At 41.9% G+C, this 18832-nt stretch overlaps 1 protein-coding gene across 7 annotated transcripts in view; it reads left to right on the top strand.

The window, feature by feature from the left end:
* The window catches only part of CDK5RAP1 (CDK5RAP1 mitochondrial tRNA methylthiotransferase), a 72028-nt gene that overhangs the window by 36543 nt on the left and 16653 nt on the right, over window positions 1-18832 (top strand). For 5 of the 7 annotated variants that reach the window (XM_033839214.2, XM_033839216.2, XM_033839217.2 and 2 more), the window contains 2 exons: window positions 6700-6840; window positions 11353-11622. In XM_033839214.2, the coding sequence (XP_033695105.1) occupies window positions 6700-6840; window positions 11353-11433 (222 nt within the window). In that variant the 3' untranslated portion in view covers window positions 11434-11622. Of the gene's footprint in view, window positions 1-6699; window positions 6841-11352; window positions 11623-18832 lie in introns of those variants that run through there. The other 2 variants (XR_004521993.2, XR_004521992.2) reach the window with 1 other exon arrangement.

The following is an 18832-nucleotide window of genomic DNA, read 5'->3' as shown; positions in this document are numbered from 1 at the left end:
TTTCTTTGTATTTAACTTTTGACAGTTTGATTAATATGTGTCTTGGCGTGTTTCTCCTTGGATTTATCCTGTATGGGACTCTCTGTGCTTCCTGGACTTGATTAACTATTTCCTTTCTGATACTAGGGAAGTTTTCAACTATAATCTCTTCAAATATTTTCTCAGTCCTTTCTTTTTCTCTTCTTCTTCTGGAACCCCTATAATTCGAATGTTGGTGCATTTAATGTTGTCCCAGAGGTCTCTGAGACTGTCCTCAGTTCTTTTCATTCTTTTTTCTTTATTCTGCTCTGCAGTAGTTATTTCCACTATTTTATCTTCCAGGTCACTTATCCGTTCTTCTGCCTCAGTTATTCTGCTATTGATCCCTTCTTGAGTATTTTTAATTTCATTTATTGTGTTGTTCATCATTGCTTGTTTCATCTTTAGTTCTTCTAGGTCATTGTTAAATGTTTCTTGTATTTTCTCTATTCTATTTCCAAGATTTTGGATCATCTTTACTATCATTATTCTGAATTCTTTTTCAGGTAGACTGCCTATTTCCTCTTCATTTGTTAGGTCTGGTGGGTTTTTATCTTGCTCCTTCATCTGCTGTGTGTTTTTCTGTCTTCTCATTTTGCTTATCTTACTGTGTTTGGGGTCTCCTTTTTGCAGGCTGCAGGTTCGTAGTTTCCGTTGTTTTTGGTGTCTGTCCCCAGTGGCTAAAGGAGGTTCAGTGGGTTGTGTAGGCTTCCTGGTGGAGGGGACTAGTGCCTGTGTTCTGGTGGATGAGGCTGGATCTTGTCTTTCTGGTGGGCAGGTCCACGTCTGGTGGTGTGTTTTGGGGTGTCTGTGGACTTATTATGATTTTAGGCAGCCTCTCTGCAATGGGTGGGGTTGTGTTCCTGTCTTGCTAGTTGTTTGGCATAGGTTGTCCAGCACTGTAGCTTGCTGGTCGTTGAGTGAAGCTGGGTGTTGGTGTTGAGATGGAGATCTCTGGGAGATTTTTGCCGTTTGATATTACGTGGAGCTGGGAGGTCTCTTGTGGACCGGTGTCCTGAAGTTGGCTCTCCCACCTCAGAGGCACAGCACTGACTCCTGGCTGCAGCACCAAAAGCCTTTCATCCACACAGCTCAGAATAAAGGGGAGAAAAAGTGGAAAGAAAGAAAGAAAGGAAGGAAGGGAGGGAGGGAGGGAGGAAGGGAGGGAGGGAGGGAGGAAGGGAGGAAGGGAGGGAGGGAAGGAGGAAGGAAGGGAGATAAAATAAAATAAAGTAAGGTAAAATAAAAGTTATTAAGATAAAAAATAATTATTAAGAAAAAAATTTTTTTTAAAGTAAAAACAAAAACAGATGGATAGAACCCTAGGACAAATGGTGAAAGCAAAGCTATACAGACAAAGTCTCACACAGAAGCATACACATACACACTCACAAAAAGAGGAAAAGGGGAAAAAATAATAAATCTTGCTCTCAAAGTCCACCTCCTCCATTTGGGATGATTCGTTGTCTATTCAGGTATTCCACAGATGCAGGGTACATCAAGTTGATTGTGGAGATTTAATCCGCTGCTCCTGAGGCTGCTGGGAGAGATTTCCCTTTCTCTTCTTTGTTCTCACAGCTCCCGGGGTTCAGGTTTGGATTTGTCCCTGCCTCTGCGTGTAGGTCGCCGGAGGGCGTCTGTTCTTCGCTCAGACCAGACGAGGTTAAAGGAGCCGCTGATTCGGGGGCTCTGGCTCACTCAGGCTGGGGGGGAAGGAGGGGTACGGAGTGCGGGGCGAGCCTGCGGCGGCAGAGGCCGGCGTGACGTTGCACCAGCCTGAGGCGCGCCGTGCATTCTCCCGGGGGAAGTTGTCCCTGGATCCCGGGACCCTGGCAGTGGCGGGCTGCACAGGCTCCCCGGAAGCGAGATGTGGAGAGTGACCTGTGCTCGCACACAGGCTTCTTTGTGGCGGCAGCAGCAGCCTTAGCGTCTCATGCTCGTCTCTGGGGTCCGCACTGTTATCCACGGCTCGCGCTCATCTCTGGAGCTCCTTTAAGCAGCGCTCTTAATCCCCTCTCCTCGCGCACCAGGAAACAAAGAGGGAAGAAAAAGTCTCTTGCCTCTTCGGCAGGTCCAGACTTTTTCCCGGACTCCCTCCCGGGTAGCCGTGGTGCACTAACCCCTTCAGGCTGTGTTCACGCTGCCAACCCCAGTCCTTTCCCTGCGCTCCGACCGAACCCCGAGCCTCAGCTCCCAGCCCCGCCCGCCCCGGCGGGTGAGCCAACAAGCCTCTCGGGCTGGTGAGTGCTGGTTGGCACCGATCCCCTGTGCGGAAATCTCTCTGTTTTGCCCTCTGCACCCTTGTTGCTGCGCTCTCTTCCGCGGCTCCGAAGCTTCCCCCCTCCGCCACCTGCAGTCTCCGCCCGCTAAGGGGCTTCTAGTGTGTGGAAACCTTTCCTCCTTCACGGCTCCCTCTCACTGGTGCAGGTCCCGTCCCTATTCTTTTGTCTCTGTTTATTCTTTTTTCTTTTGCTCTACCCAGGTACGTGAGGAGTTTCTTGCCTTTTGGGCGGTCTGAGGTCTTCTGCCAGCGTTCAGTAGGTGTTCTGTAGTTGTTGTTCCACGTATAGATGTATTTCTGATGTATCTGTGGGGAGGAAGGTGATCTCCGCGTCTTACTCTTCTGCCATCTTCCCCCTCTCCCTCCCTACATCTTCCCCTTCTCCCTCCTTCACTTTTTCTTAGGGGAGACTTTCTTTCCTCCAGTCATGGCCAGTTCATTTATTTATTTTGGCTGCGCTGGGCAGCATGTGGGATCTTAGTTCCCCAACCAGGGATCGAACCTGTGCCCCTTGCAGTGGAAATGTGGAGTCTTGAGCACTGGACCACCAGGGAAGTCCCATGGCCAGCTTAAAACACCGGGTTGCTGTATTCAGTGTCAGAGAAGATGATAACGTCTGTATACTGAGCATTTACTATGTGCCAGAAACTGTGTACTTTACAGTCATCAGCACGTTGAGTCCCACCACAGTCCTTGGGGGTAGTGCTGTTATTACCTCACTTTTGTAGATGAAGAAAGGAGACTCAGAGAAGTAGGAATAACTTCCCCAAGGTCACACAGCTAGTGTGGCAGAGCCAGAATTTGACCCATATCTGTCTCATTCTGTAGCCTATAAGTACCCCCCCCCCCACCTTTTCAAATTATGGAGAATCTAAAAAAAAAAAAAATAGGTATAGAGAGGATAGTGAATGCCCACGTACCCATTAACCAGCCTCAGCAATTTGTTAATACAGTGTTAATCATGGCTGATCTTGTTTCATCTCTACTGCCCCCACTGAGTTGTTTTGAAGCAAGTACAAGACATATATTATTTTGTCAGTAATTATTTCAGTATATATCTCTAAAAGATGACTCTTTTTTAAAATAGACATAATGTGACTATCATATTTGAAATAATTGACAGTAGTTTCTTAATATTATCAAATATGTAGTTGATGTTCCAATTTCCCTCTTTGTCTTATAAATGTTCTTTTATGGTTGGTTTGTTCAAATCACAGAACATGAACACTCTCTCTTTTAAAAAAATTATTGTAAAACAATCACAAACTTGTAGAAAAGTAGCAGTATAGTACTTTTTTCTTTGAAGCTTTTGAGAGTAAGTTGCCCTGGTGCCCCCAATTCCCCAAATACTGCAGTGTGTATTTTGTGCAAACAGGAGCATTCTCCTGTACAACTGTAGTACAACCATCAGAATCAGAAAATTAAGCTTGTTAGATTACTACCATCCAGTCCTTAGACCCCCATTTAAATTCTCCACTTGGCTCAGAACTGTCATTTATAAGAAAAAGATTTAGTTTAGTATTACATGTTGTGTTAGTTGTCATTTTATCACTTTTTAGAAATTTGATGTGTCTTGGCATGGCTTTCTTTGTGTTTTGTTTGGGATATGTTGAGGCTACTTAGTTTGTGAGTTTATAATTTTCATCAAATTTGGAAAATTTTCATTTACTATTCTTCAGATATTTTTTCTGTACTCCTCCTTCCTGCCACCCGTCGCCTGCCCCCTGTTTCTTCTCTCCTTCTCCAGTCACCTATATGTCCAACCACTTGATATTGTGTCATAGGACACTGAGGCTGTTCAGTTTTTTTTCTCTTTTTTATATCTGTGCTTCATTTTAAATAGTTTCTATTTTTCTGTCTTCAGGTTCATTATTCTTTTCTTTGGCAGTGTCTCATTTGCTATTATGTATTGAATTAAAAATTTTAGATCATATATTTTTCATCTCTGTAATTTACATTTGGTTTTTTTAAAATATCTTTGGCTTCTCTTCTGTGTTCTTGTTTTCTTTTGAAACTTAGTATTTGAGCCTAATTATAATAGCTGGTTTAATATCTTTGTGATAATTCCATCACTGCTATCATTTCTAGGTCTGTTTCTATTGACTGACTTTTTTTTTTGTGGTACGTAGGCCTCTCACTGTTGTGGCCTCTCCCGTTGCGGAGCACAGGCTCCAGATGCACAGGCTCAGCGGCCATGGCTTACAGGCCTAGCCGCGCTGCGGCATTTGGGATCTTCCTGGACCAGGGGATGAACCCGTGTCCCCTGCATCGGCAGGCGGACTCTCAACCACTGTGCCACCAGGGAAGCCCCTATTGACTGACTTTTCTCTTGATTATGAGTCACATTTTTCTGCTTCTAGGCATATCTAGTGATTTTTGATTGGATGTTGGACATTATGTTGTCAGACATTATCTTTGAGTGTCTGAGTTTTGTGTTGGGCTTTGTTCTGATAAGCAGTTTTGTTACTTGTCGTTTGTAGTTTTGTTTGATCCTTTCAAGGTTTTTTTTTTTTTAATTGGGGTATAGTTGCTTTACAATCTTGTTAGTTTCTGTTGTACAACGAAGTGAATCAGCTATATGTATACATATATCCTCTCCCTCTTGGACTTCTCTCCTACCGCCCACCCCTATCCCACCCATCTAGGTTATCACAGAGCACTGAGCTGAGCTCCCTGTGCTATACAGCAGGTTCCCACTAGCTATCTGTTTTATACATGGTAGTGTATATATCAATGCTGATATCCCAGTTCATCTCACCCTCCCCTTCCCCCCTGTGTCCACATGTCCATTCTCTATGTCTGCCTCTCTGTTCCTGCCCTGCAGATAGGTTCATCTGTACCATTTTTCTAGATTCCACACATCACACTGGTCAGAATGGCCATCAAGTCTTGTTTTTAATCTTTGCTAGAAAAGTTTTTTTATTCTAGGGATAGTTTAGTCTTAGTACTACTTATGGCTCTTCTAGAGTTGTTACTGCATATCCCAAGGAATCAGTGAGGACTATTTGGTGGTAGGTCAGATGATTCATAGCCCTTTGTGAGATCTGGGAGCTAACCAGCTGGCAGTTCCCAGGTTACTTTCTTTGTCTGACATCATGGATTTTTGCTCCACACAGGGACGTATTATTATTCAGCAAAGACTCAGAGGGCCGCTATGCACATTTCTACAGCTCTTTTTCTGCTTAGCTCCCTCCTCTCTCGAACTTGCTCCACAATTTCCAGCTATTGCAGGCTCCCTGGACTTTGATCCAACTTTCCTCAATTCAGAGAGAACCACCATGCTCTGCCTTGAGATCTCCCTCCCCGCTTTGCATTCTCTCGTCTGGCACATGTCTTCTGGTAGAATGCAGGGGTGATTGAAGGGCTCACCCCATTTGTTTTCCTTCTCTTGGGGATCATAATTTTGCAAATCTGTTGTCCAGTATCTGAAAATAGATGTCTCATATATTTTGTCCAGTTTCCTGGTTATTTAAGGCCTGAGGATAAATTTGGTTTTTGTCACTTCATCATGATTGGAGCAGAAAGACTTGGGTATGTTCTGGAAATTAATACCATCATACTGGTTTTAGTATTCTCCTGGCCCAGTCTTTTGCATGTTGTGATGGAGACTCTGGCTTCCAGTCTGCCTATTCACTGGGACAAGTAACCCAGGCCAGACAACCCCAGAACATTCCTGAGACTATGAGAGTCTGAGACTATGAGACTCTGTGAAGTGAGAGTCCTTTTGCCAAGTGTATCACCCCTATGTCCTTGGCATCAGGCCTGTTGGAGGTCCATTCCCGCGAAAGGTAATTTTGTAATCAAAGACTCGTTGATTGAATCATATATTATATTGTCAGAAAATTTTATTGAGCTTCTGTTGTGTGCTATTTACTGCCCTTGTTGGTGAAGCAGCAGTAAAGCACTTAGTCTTGTGATTCCTTGGTTAAGAAATGCTCTATGGGGACTTCCCTGGTGGCACAGTGTTAAGAATCTGCCTGCCAATGCAGGGGACATGGGTTCGAGCTCTGGTCCGGGAAGATCCCACATGCTGCAGAGCAGCTAAGCCCGTGCACCACAACTACTGAGCCTGCACTCTAGAGCCCGCAAGCCACAACTACTGAAGCCCCGTGTGCCTAGAGCCCGTGCTCTGAAGCAAGAGAAGCCACCGCAATGAGAAGCCCACCGCAACGAAGAGTAGCCCCCACTTGCTGCAACTAGAGAAAGCCCGCACGTAGCAGCAAAGACGCAATGCAGCCAAAAATAAATAACTAAATAATTAAAAAAAAAAAAAAAAGAGGTATCATACTTAAAAAAAAAAAAAAAAGAAATGCTCTATGGGTCAGACCCCTGAGGATCTGAGACAGACCAAGAACTGATGACTGTGACAGACTGATAACCTCTCCTCTGTTCTTTTGCAGCTCAGTAAACGCTCTGCCACTGACCTGTATGGCCGGAATGATGGAAACCTTAAGGTGATCTTTCCTGATGTAGCGATGGAGGATGTCACTAACCCTGGGCTTAGGGTCCAAGCCCAGCCTGGGGACTATGTGCTGGTGAAGGTAAGGTATCCTTTTGCACTGTTGACTTGCACTGTGAAGTGGGTATTGGATTGGATAATTTGGGGGAATGAAAATTTTTTCTGGAGAAATTCTTTACTAAAATAAAAATCTCTTCTCAACCTGACCAATGGAAGGGCACTTGAATTGAATTTTAGCCTGCTCCAAACTAGGCTTTTTGTTTTTCTTCTCTCCTGCCCTGAAAGGGTTCTTTCTGGGAATTTGGTGAGGTTGGAATACATAGTGGCAAGTAGTTTCCTGCTGCAGAGAGGCCAGGAAGTGTAAGTGATTTTAAGTGAGTTGATAGTTCTCTCTGTCAGAGATCAGCATGCCCTTCAAGGTCTCTGATGCTGCAGGCATCCCTAACTTACGTGTGCTCCAGTTTCCTGCATCCCTTCCCTGGACTAACAGGTCTAGTTGAATGGCTGTGGGATTTTCCCTTTCTCCCTCTCGCCATTTCACTGAGGATATTCCTCATTTCTTCCCTCCTTCATGAGTTTCTTCCTTCTTCTTTTTCTTCCTACACTACCACAGGTCTGCTACTGCCATCTTCCTTTTTTTCCTCATGTCCACTTTGCCCCAGAGCCAGAGACTGGCAGGACACGTACTGATGAGGTGGGCAGGAGTAAGACCACTTTTCCAACACTGAGCTTTGAAGCATCTGCAAAGAGAGAGGTGGCGAGAGGGTGATGCTTCTGCTGATGTTGTTCAGTGTTATGTCCTCCACCCTGTTCCTTAGTGCCTTACCCTCTCCTCTGCTTTCTGTCCTTGCTCTTCATCACCTCCCTCTGGAGTCATGGGAGCCATGGTTCATGGTATGCAGCTGAGGGAGGCTCATTCCCCTGGCATGTAACTTCTGTAGATTGGCCTGGAAATTTTACCAGCGCTCAGAACTTTTCTGTTCTGTCCATCTAACAAAAACAATGATTTTTCATGTTGGGAACTTGATGATCCCCTTCCTTTCTGGCCTTGTCCTGACTGGGGATTGTCTTAACTTTCAGCATTACCTAGAGATTTCCTAAATGAAGTAATTCCTACTAGGCAACAACGTGATTGATCTGGAAACAGTCTCTCATAGGCTCTTCTACTTGTTCATTCTTCCTTTTTGACACTGTCTTGTTTTCTTCTTTGTCTTCTGAATGTTTGCTTCTTTGATTTTCAGTTGCTTTTTCATACCTCTTCCTGTTCTCTTTCTACTGTAGGTAAGGGTTATTTGCAAGATGAGTTTGGTGGTATGGGTTGTAATGTTAGTATGATATTCTTTTGTAAAATGGAAAAATTCCATTTGTCAAGAAAGATAGAAAGGTGATACTTGGGACTCTTTTTTTGTTCCGATACTTACGTTACTTGGGACTCTTGATGCGAAGTGACATAAACCCCCACAAGTGAGATTTAGTGGAAGGATCAGAATGAAGGAGAAGATGTGGAACCAGAGGTCTGTTGGATTTTTCTGTCACTTTTCTCATCTTTCTCTACTTAAGCGTCCCCGGGCTGTGCTAGAACCATTTCCTCATAAATTTCATTTTCTTGTCTCCCTTTCTTCTATGGTGCTTATTTGGCTAAACTCCAACCTTGGTGAAAGTGGTTATCTGCTTACTCTGCAGCCGCACCCTAGCAGCTGAACGTTGTTGGGGAAGAGCACACAGTTAATCTTTGTTACATAGATTAGGTCAGATGATGGGGATTGAAAACTCAAAATATGGTGGCTTAAATAAGGTAGGAGTTCTCTTTGTCATAAAAATCTAGATATAAAAGGTCCAGGACTGGTGATTTTGATGACTCCATGATCACCAAGGGTCTAGGCTCCTTCTGTCTTTTGCTCTGCTGTGTGTGGCCTCCATTCTCAAGGTTACCTTATGATTCAGGTTGGCTGTTCCAGCAGCCATGTCCTAGCTAGTAGCAAGCAGGAAGAAGAAAGGTGAAGGGCTTGTCCTCTTCCTTTTAGGACAGTTTGCAGAAGTTGCACATCCTATTTCCACCATGGTAACATATCACGCCAGGCTGCGAAGAAGCTGAGAAGTGTGGTCTTCATTCTGAATGACAATGTGCCCAGTTAAAAATTGGGAGTTCTGAGGAGTAACTGAGGAAGAACAGGAGAACTGTTGGGGGACAAATAACAGTCTCTTCACATAAACCAACTGCACTCAGTTCACATTCATGCCATAAAACTCAAATGAATGGCGCTGAAATCCTAATCCTACTGTATTTCCCCAGTAAAGTAACTTTTCCACTCTCATTCTCCCTAAATCTTCACTCACTTATCTAAATCCTAGTCTCAGCTGATGTCTTTGCCGCATATTTCATAGAGAAAATCGATACAATCAGGTGAAATCTCATTGTCTCATCATTGTTTCCACCAGCTCACTCACATCTCCACCTGTCCACGCTATCTGCTCACGTGGGACTGTGTAGGAAGTGTCTGCGTCTTCTGTCACGCTGCTCCTTGTGCTTTTTGCTTCCATCCATTCACTTCCTCTCCAGATTTGCATTTGTCTCCTTTCTTTCTTGCATCCTAAACTTAATGTGGCCAAAATAGAATGAATTCTTCCCACTTCCCTGCAGCTTTCTTCTTTTCAAGTCTCCTCCATCTCAGCAAGTGGCACCACTCAGTTGCTCAAACTGAAAATATAGGAATCATCCTAGATACTTACTTTCCTGTACTCCCCATCAGTAGTTCATCTGTTTCAGCTCTACCTGTGGAATGTATCTGGGACCTGACCGTTTCTTTCCTTCTCTAAGCCATCATAATTTCTTGGTTGGGAGATTAGAGCAGCCTCCTCACGGGTTTTCTGTTTCTATATTTTGAAAATGAATTATTTATTGAAGCATATCATAAATGTAGAAAATTGCTCACAAGTGTACTACTTGATGAATCATCACAAAGTGACCCTACCCATGTGAATACCACCTGAATTAAGAAACAAAATATTTTCAGAACTCCCCAAACCCCTGTCATGTTCCTACCAGTTACTCTTTTCCCCTGCATCCTAATTTCTAATACCATAGTTCAGTTTTGCTTGTTTTTGATATAAAATTGAATCATACAGTGTGTGTGTGTGTGTGTATATATATATATATATATATATATATTCTTAACATCTTTATTGGAGTATAATTGCTCTAATACAGTGTATATTTTTGATGCATGGATATTGTGCAATTCATCCATGATTATATTTATCCATATTATATGAATATACCACAATTTATATATTGGTCATTTTGGTTGTTTCCAGTTTGGAGCTATTATGAATAGAATTGCTACGACTATGCCTGTGTTTTAGTGCAAGTATATATTCATTTCTATAGGGTATATGGTTTGGAATTGCTGTGTAACAGGGTGTGTATAGTAGAAATAGCCAAAATGGTTGTACCAGTTTACACTCCCACCAACAAACAGTACCTGAGAATTTCAGAGGCTTCATATTCCTGTTTCCATTCTTGCCCTCTAGTCGTTCTGCCCCATAGAAGTCAGTGTGACCTTTCTAAATCAGATCACTCACTCATGTGCTTAAGCCCCACAGTGATTTCTCATTGGAGCCAGCATAAAATGCAGGGTGTCCATGGCCTTTTGTGATCTTCCCCAGCTACCTTTCCAACCTCATATGCCCTGTACTCTTTTTATTCTCTTTCCTCTAGTCTTGGTGACCTCCTTTTTGCCCCTCAGACCTAGTTCTAGTGTCAGGGACTGTGCACATGCTGTGTTGCTTAGGAGACTCTTGATTTTTGCCTGGCTGCCTTCTTTTAAACCTTCAAGTTCTCTTAAATGTCATCTCCTTGAGAGGCCCACTGTAGTGCTGAAAGCAGCTTCCCTCTGCCTTGCTTTTTTCACTGTTTACATTAGCCCATTTTATCTTCATAGCACTTTTTAGTGCCTGAAATAATTTTCGTTTGTTTATATATTGTCTGTCTTCTCTTGAAAGCTCTTTTGAGGGTAGGAAAAACATCTGTTTTGTTCTTCTTGATATCTCTAGCACGTAGGACAATTCCTAGAACACAATAGGCACTAAATAAATATTTACTAATGGACTGACTCATTCTTATGGTCAGAAATGAGGCCTCTGGTAATTTTGGGGGTCACATGCTTTCAGCTCTCAATTAGAGAAAAAAGAGAGCCTTTCTCACCAAATATTGGCCATAAATATCTTAAGGAGGAATTTGACTGGTACAGCCTGGATCACAGCTTACCTCTGGGATTAGGAGGGGCAGGGTCTCTGATAGGCAGCTCACACCTGAACTTTATGGTTGCCTCTGGGGAGAAGCCATCTCCCAAGAGAAAAGGGAGAAGTGGCTGTTTGGGAATGACCTATTTTGGACTTCTTAACTTATATGCATTAGCATTGTATCAAACGTCTCTTCCTCTAAGCATTGGGGGCACAGAGGAACCATGCAGTCTCTGCTGGCCTGTTATCTCCATTAGATTCCTTTTGGTGGCCTCTCCTCTGGATGATTCATATTAAGTCCCTGTAGTTCAGTCCTGGTTACCTTGCCTTCTTCTGACTGGTTTTCTTTCAGATCACCTCAGCCAGCTCTCAGACACTTAAAGGACATGTTCTCTGCAGGACCACTCTGAAGGACTCTGCAGCATATTGCTGACCTGAGTGGTTGGCCTCTCATTCCTTCCCAGCAGGAAGAGAGAGATGACTGGTCACTAATGAAAGAGGTAACGAAGCTTTGGAGACAAGCTGTAAGTGGTGAAGCAGCTTTCTATGAAATGGAAAATGCATTTCTTTGCTCCTTTGTGAACAGCTTTTACAGTCATTAAATTTACCTAAACTAAAGTGGTCCCTTTTTATCTACTTTTACTTCATTTTTGCCTTGGTTAGTGTCTCTGAGATTTTCCCTATAGTTTCTGGATTAAGTGTTTCCCAGCCCGATTTCTACCAGAAAACCTCTCTGGTTTTCTCCCATGTACCCTAGGAATTAGAGACTGAAGGGGAGGCGAAGGTGGAGAGAACCATTTGCTTAGCAAAAACTGCTCTAGATCTTTCTAACATTTTGGTTTGATAACATTGACTTAGCTGCCTGTCTCCTCACTTTATTCTCATATTTTACCTGAGAATTTCCCTCATGGACCCCTTTTTTAGCCTGTCAGTTCATTCTTTTTTTTTTTTTTTTTTGCGGTACGCGGGCCTCTCACTGTTGCGGCCCCTCCCGCTGCAGAGCACAGGCTCCGGACGCGCAGGCTCAGCGGCCATGGCTCACGGGACCAGCCGCTCCGCAGCATGTGGGATCTTCCCGGACTGGGGCACGAACCCATGTCCCCCCGCATCAGCAGGCGGACTCTCAACCACTGCGCCACCAGGGAAGCCCCTGTCAGTTCACTCTTTACCTTCAGGTCTGACAGCACTTGGAGTTTAGAAAGCATCATTACCTTATAGTAGGCTCTGAGGAGTCATTTTTGGCCCATTCACTACCAAGATTATGTCATTCTGTGGGGATCATGAAAAAAAAAATCCAAAAGATGGTAGTGTAGAATATTTGGAGTCAGAAGGACTTTCGTTGAATTCCCCACTCCATTGCTTCAGAGTTGTGTGAACTTGAGTAGTTACTTTATTATTCTTGTGTGCCTTGATTTTCTCTTGTGACATGGGGATAATAATAAAATGCTTATCTCTTATGGAGGTCAGTGAGATTATACTTGTAAAGAATTTAGCACTGTCTATGGAACATAGTAAAATCTTTTTTTTTTTTTTTTAGTTTATTTATTTATTTATTTTTGGCTGTGTTGGGTTCTCGTTGCTGTGCGTGGGCTTTCTCTAGTTGCGGCGAGAGGGGGCTACTCTTCGTTGCGGTGCGTAGGCTTGCAGTGGCTTCTCTTGTTGCGGAGCACGGGCTCTAGGTGCACGGGCTTCAGTAGTTGTGGCTTGTGGACTCTAGAGCTCAGGCTCAGTAGTTGTGGCGCATGGGCTTAGTTGCTCTGCGGCATGAGGGATCTTCCCGGGCCAGGGCTCGAACCCGTGTCCCCTGCATTGGCAGGCGGATTCTTAACCACTGCGCCACCAGGGAAGCCCCCATAGTAAAATCTTAACAAATGAGAGTGATCATTGAAAGATTTTGCTTCTAAAACAGACTGTGTATATTAGGATATGCTGAGGCTTTTATTGTGTGTCTGGCTATGATCTCCTTTGACCCCTTCCACTGACCTGCATGGTAGCCTTTGGGAATCCCAGGCTAGGAACATCTTCCTCACCTGTCGGTATGGCTTGAGAGGGTTGATTTCTGCCCTCAAGATCCATCTTCTACTCAAGAAATGTTTGTTATGGCTCTTCACCTCAGTTCTTCTTTCAAAATATGTGAAAAATTCTTTTTTGGAAATTTTATTTTACTTTTTATGAAAAAGTGAAACATACATGTGGTAAATAATTCAAACAATACAGTAGGTATCTGTAATTGGCCCGTTTCCTTCCCATCACTTTTTTCTAATCCCCTAGTTCCTTTTTAAAAAGCCAGCACTTGGGACTTCCCTGGTGGTCCAGTGGTTAAGACTCCGCGCTTCCACTGCAGGGGACACAGATTTGATCCTTGGTTGGAACTAAGAGCCCACATGCTGCAGGATGTGGCCCCCCCCCAAAAAAAAGCCAGCACATTTATCATTTTCTAATATGTCTTTTCAGATATAGTCTCTGTATATATGGTGTTTAGTGTGTGTATTTGTTTCATACAAATGGTTATACACCATGTACACTACTAACAGCTTTATTGAAGTATGTGTAATTGACATACAACTGATATGCACACATTTCAAGTGTATAGTTTGGTAAGTTTTGACCTATGTATATAACCATGTATAAACCGTCACCAAATCAAAATAGTGAATATATTCATCACCCCTGAAATTTTTCTCATGTCCCTTTGTAATCCCTCTCGCCTCTGATCCCCCATCCCCAAGCTACCATGGATTTTTCTGTCATGCCTTTTGACATGTTGTGTTTAATACTTCCCAATTTCCCTTTTGATTATTTTCTTTGACCAATGGGTTATTTAGAACTGGGTTATTTAATTTCTACATGTTTGGGGATTTTCCTGAGATCTTTGTGTTAGATTTCTAATTTAATTACGTTGTGGTTAGAGAACATACTTTGTATGACTTTAATCATTTGAATTTTATTGAGACTTGTTTAATGGCTCAGAGTATGATCTGTCTTTGTAAATGTTCGGTGTACATTGGAGAAGAATATGTATTCTGCTGTTGTTGGGTGTAGTGTTCTGTAAATGTCAGTCAGTTCACATTAAACCTATAATATCCTTGCCTACTATCTATCGAGTTCTATCAGGTATTGAGAGAGGGGTATTGAAATTTTTTTTTTTTTAATTTTATTTATTTATTTACTTTTGGCTGTGTTGTGTCTTCGTTTCTGTGCGAGGCCTTTCTCTAGTTGTGGCAAGCGGGGGCCACTCTTCATTGCGGTGCGCCGGCCTCTCACTATCGTGGCCTCTCTTGTTGCGGAGCACAGGCTCCAGACGCACAGGCTCAGTAGTTGTGGCTCACGGGCCTAGTTGCTCCGCGGAATGTGGGATCTTCCCAGACCAGGGCTTGAACCCGTGTCCCCTGCATTGGCAGGCAGATTCTCAACCACTGCGCCACCAGGGAAGCCCGAAATTTTTGAAAATAATTATGGATTTGTCTCTTTCCCTCTTGCAGTTCTACAGTGTTTTGCTTCACGTATTTTGAAGCTATGTTAATACATGAATAAACATTTAGGATTTTTATGTTCCCTTGATAATTGATTCCTTTATCAACATGAAGTGACCTTCTTTACCCCTGGTAATATTTTTTGCTTTGAAATCCACATTGTCTGATGTTACTGTAACCCTATATAGCCACTTTGACTGATTCCCTCTCCCTTTTCGTTGCGATGTAATTCACCTACCATTAATTTCACCATTTATGCAGTTCAGTGGTTTTTAGTAAATTGATGAGGTTATGCAACCATTACCACTGTCTAATTCCAGAACATTTTCATCTCTCCAAAAAGAAACCCCATGCCTGTTAGTGGTCAGTCCTCATTTTCCACTCCCCCCAACATCCCTTGGCAAACACTACTATCCTTTCTGTCTCTATGGATTTGCCTATTCTGGACATTTTCTTAATATATAAATGTAATAATACAATATGTGGCCTTTGTGTCTGGTTTCTTTCACTAAACATAGTGTTTTCAAGGTTCATCCATGTTGTGTAATGTGTTAGTCCTTCATTCCTTTTTTATCGTTGAATAATGTCAATCATTGGTAATACTCCATGTTAATAGAATGTATTGATTACTAATTCAGTCTCCTTACTAGTTATAGATCTGTTTATATTTTCCATTTCTTTTTGAGTCAGATTTGGTAGGTTGTGTATTTCTAGCAATTTGTCCATTTCAACCAGGTTATCTAATTTATTGGCATAAATTGTTCATAGGATTTTTTTGTAATCCTTTTTATTTCTTTTGTTTTGCTTGCTTTGGGTTTAGTTTGCTCTTCTTTCTCTAGTGCTTATGGTGGCAGATAGGTTATTGATTCAAGATCTTCTTTTAAAAATAGACTTTGTTCTTCTAGAGTGGTTTTAGGTTTACAGCAAAATAACAAGAAAGCACAGAGCATTCCCATATACCTCCTGCCTCGTGCCCATGTACAACCTCTCTCACTATCAACATCCCACGCCAGTGTGGTACATTTGTTACAATTGATGAACCTACATTGACTTACCATTATCATCAAAAGTCCATAGTTTACACTAGGGTTCTCGCTTGATGTTATACATTCTGTGGGGTTTTACAAATTTATAGACTTGTATCCATCATTATAGTATCATACCGAATAGTTACCTTGCTCTAAAATTCTTTTCATCCCTCCCTCCTGCCAACCTCTGGCAATCACTGAATTTTCTACTGTCTCAATAATTTTGCCTTTTCCAGAATGTTATATAGTTGGAATCATACATTATGTGGCCTTTTCAGATTGGCTTCTTTCAGTTAGTAATATGCATTTAAAGTTCCTCCATGTCTTTTCATGGCTTTATAGCTCATTTCTTTTTAGTGCTGAATATTATTCCATTGTATGGATATACGACACTGGATAAATGTATTTATTCATTCACCTAATGAAGGTCATCTTGGTTGCTTCCAAGTTTTGGCAATTATGAATAAAGCTGCCATAAAACATCTGTGACAAGTATTTGTGTGGACATAAGTTTACAACTCATTTGGGTAAATATCATGGAGCGTGATTGCTGGGTCATATGTGAAGAGTATGTTTAGTTTTATAAAAAACTGCCAAACTGTCTTCCAAAGTGGCTGCACCATTTTGCATTTTCACCAGCAATGAATGAGAGTTCCTGCCTTATCAACATTTGTTGTTGTCAGTGTTTGGAATTTTACCCATTCTAATAGATGTGTAGTAGTATCTTGTTATTTTATTTGCAGTTCCCTAATGACATATGTTGAGCATCTTTTCATATGCTTCTTTGCCATCTGTGTCTCTTTGGTAAGATGTCTGTTTAGATCTTTGTCTGTTTTTTTTTTTTTTTTTTTTTTTTGGAGTACGCAGGCCTCTCACTGTTGTGGCCTCTCCCGTTGCGGAGCAGAGGCTCTGGACGTGCAGGCTCAGCAGCCATGGCTCACGGGCCCAGCCGCTCTGTGGCATGTGGGGTCTTCCTGGACCAGGGCATGAACCCGTGTCCCCTGCATCGGCAGACGGACTCTCAACCACTGTGCCACCAGGGAAGCCCTTTTGTCTGCTTTTTAATCAGGTTGTTAATTTTCTTATTGTTGGATTTTAAGAGTTCTTTGTATACTTTGAACTTCCCTGGAGGTCCAGTGGTTGAAACTCCGCATTTCCACTGCAGGGGATGTGGGTTTGATCCCTGGTCTGGGAACTAAGATCCGGCATTCCACGCAGCATCGTGCAAAAAAAAAAAAAAGAAGAGTTCTTTGTATATTTTATATACATTTATTTATTTATTCATTTATTTATTTTTGGCTGTGTTGGGTCTTTGTTGCTGCTCATGATGGGCTTCCTCTAGTTGGCAGGGTGAGTGGGGGCTATGCTTCATTTCGGTGTGAGGGTTTCTCATTGTGGTGGCTTCTCTTGTTGCAGAGTAGGGCTCTAGGCACGCGGGCTCAGTAGTTGTGGCTTGCATGCTTCAGTAGTTGTGGCTTGCAGGCTTCAGTAGTTGTGGCTCACGGGCTCTAGAGCGCAGGCTTAGTAGTTGTGGTGCACGGGCTTAGTTGCTCCGTGGCACGTGGGATCCTCCTGGACCAGGGCTCAAACCTGTGTCCCCTGCATTGGCAGGCAGATTCTTAACCACTGTGCCACCAGGGAAGTCTCTTCTTTGTATATTTTGAATACCAATCCTTTATTAGATATATGCTTTGCAAATATTTTCTCCCAGATTGTGCCTGGTCTTCTCATTCTCTTAACTTCATCTTTCACAGAGCCAAAGTTTTTAATTTTAATGAAGTCCAACTTCTTAATGACCTCTTTCTTAGATTGTGCCCTTGGTGTTGTGCCTAAAAAGTAACTGCCAAACTCAAGGTCACCTAGATTTTCTCCTATGTTATCTTCTAGGATTTTTATATATATTTTTTTGCATTTTCTTGGGAGTTATTTTTTATTGAATTTGAATTTACGTAAAATTAAATGCTCATATTTTAAGTGTACATGTTGATGTGTTTTGACAATGTGTACACTTTCGTAACCACCATCCCAATCAAGATATAGAATATTTCCCATCACCCCACAAAGTTCCCAGTGCACCTCTCCAGTCAACCCTCCCGCTAAGGCAACTACTGCTCCAATTTCTATTACATTAGCTTAGTTTTGTCAGTTCCAGAAATTCATTTGCAGACTATACAGACTATACAGTAAGCAACTTTTGTGTCTGGTTTCTTTTGCTCAACATAATGTTTTGAGATATATGCATGTTGTTGTACACATCGGTTCATTCCTTTTTATTACTGATTAATATCTTATTGTATGAAAATATCACAATTTATATGTCCATTCACCTGTTGGTGGACATTTGAGTTGTTTCAAGTTTTAGTCTTTTATGAATAAAGCTGTGAGGAAAATCCTTGCCCATTTTGGACATATTTTATATTTCTCATTGGTGAATGACCAGAACTAAAATTGCTGGGTCATAGGGTAGATATATGTCCCAACGCACTTTTGTTCTTTTATTCCTGAGAATGAAGTTCACAAAACATTTTGCCTTCTTCTGGCCTCCACCCCATCACAAGAAAGTTCATATTAATCTCCAAAAATAAGTAATACGTATTTAGTGCTCACTGTGTGCTAGAACCAGGGATAAGCTTTCTGCATGCAGTACCTCATTTAATCTTTTTATTTTATTTTATTTTATTTCACATACACGCTGTATTTTATTTTTACAAGAGATAAACTGACACCAAGCATTGTAAATGGATGACCACAACAAAAGCAACGATTGCAATTACCAAACACAAAACACACTCATACTATGCCATAATATTGACATTCAGTCCAGTAATCCTCCACTGTAACAGCTCCTTTACTTTGCAGTGAAAATTGATTTGTATATTTTTTGCCTCTGAGTCCTTGTGGGATTTTTTTTTTATTCAAACAGAAAGTCACAAAAATTATAATCATCCTCATCAGTTCACTCAGTCCCATGTAATTAATTTTTTTTCATCTTGATCTTTTGTTAGCACTTTTATGAATTCATCAGTTTTCCATTAGAGTTCTGAAAATGCTTATTCATTCAGTTCAGCAGTATAATCAGTTACCAGAAACCTGTACTTGTCAGAGTCTTTTCCATGAATTCCTTGAAGATGAAACCCTTTTATAGGAACATATTTGCAAAAGCATCAGAGTATACCCAGAACTGTCTGAAATGACAAAAGACTTAAAAATGACCACGGTTAAAGATTTGATGAAAGTTCATAATAATGCAATTGACAAGGAAATTTAGTTATTTCTGAGATATACATTTTAAAATAATAACTAGAATTATGACTTATAACATTATACCAGA

This window comes from Tursiops truncatus, chromosome 15, assembly GCF_011762595.2.
Source record: "Tursiops truncatus isolate mTurTru1 chromosome 15, mTurTru1.mat.Y, whole genome shotgun sequence".
NCBI classification, from domain to species: Eukaryota; Metazoa; Chordata; class Mammalia; order Artiodactyla; family Delphinidae; genus Tursiops; species Tursiops truncatus.
Note: the sequence above shows the minus strand (reverse complement) of the source record. Positions and strands in the feature narration are given on the sequence as shown.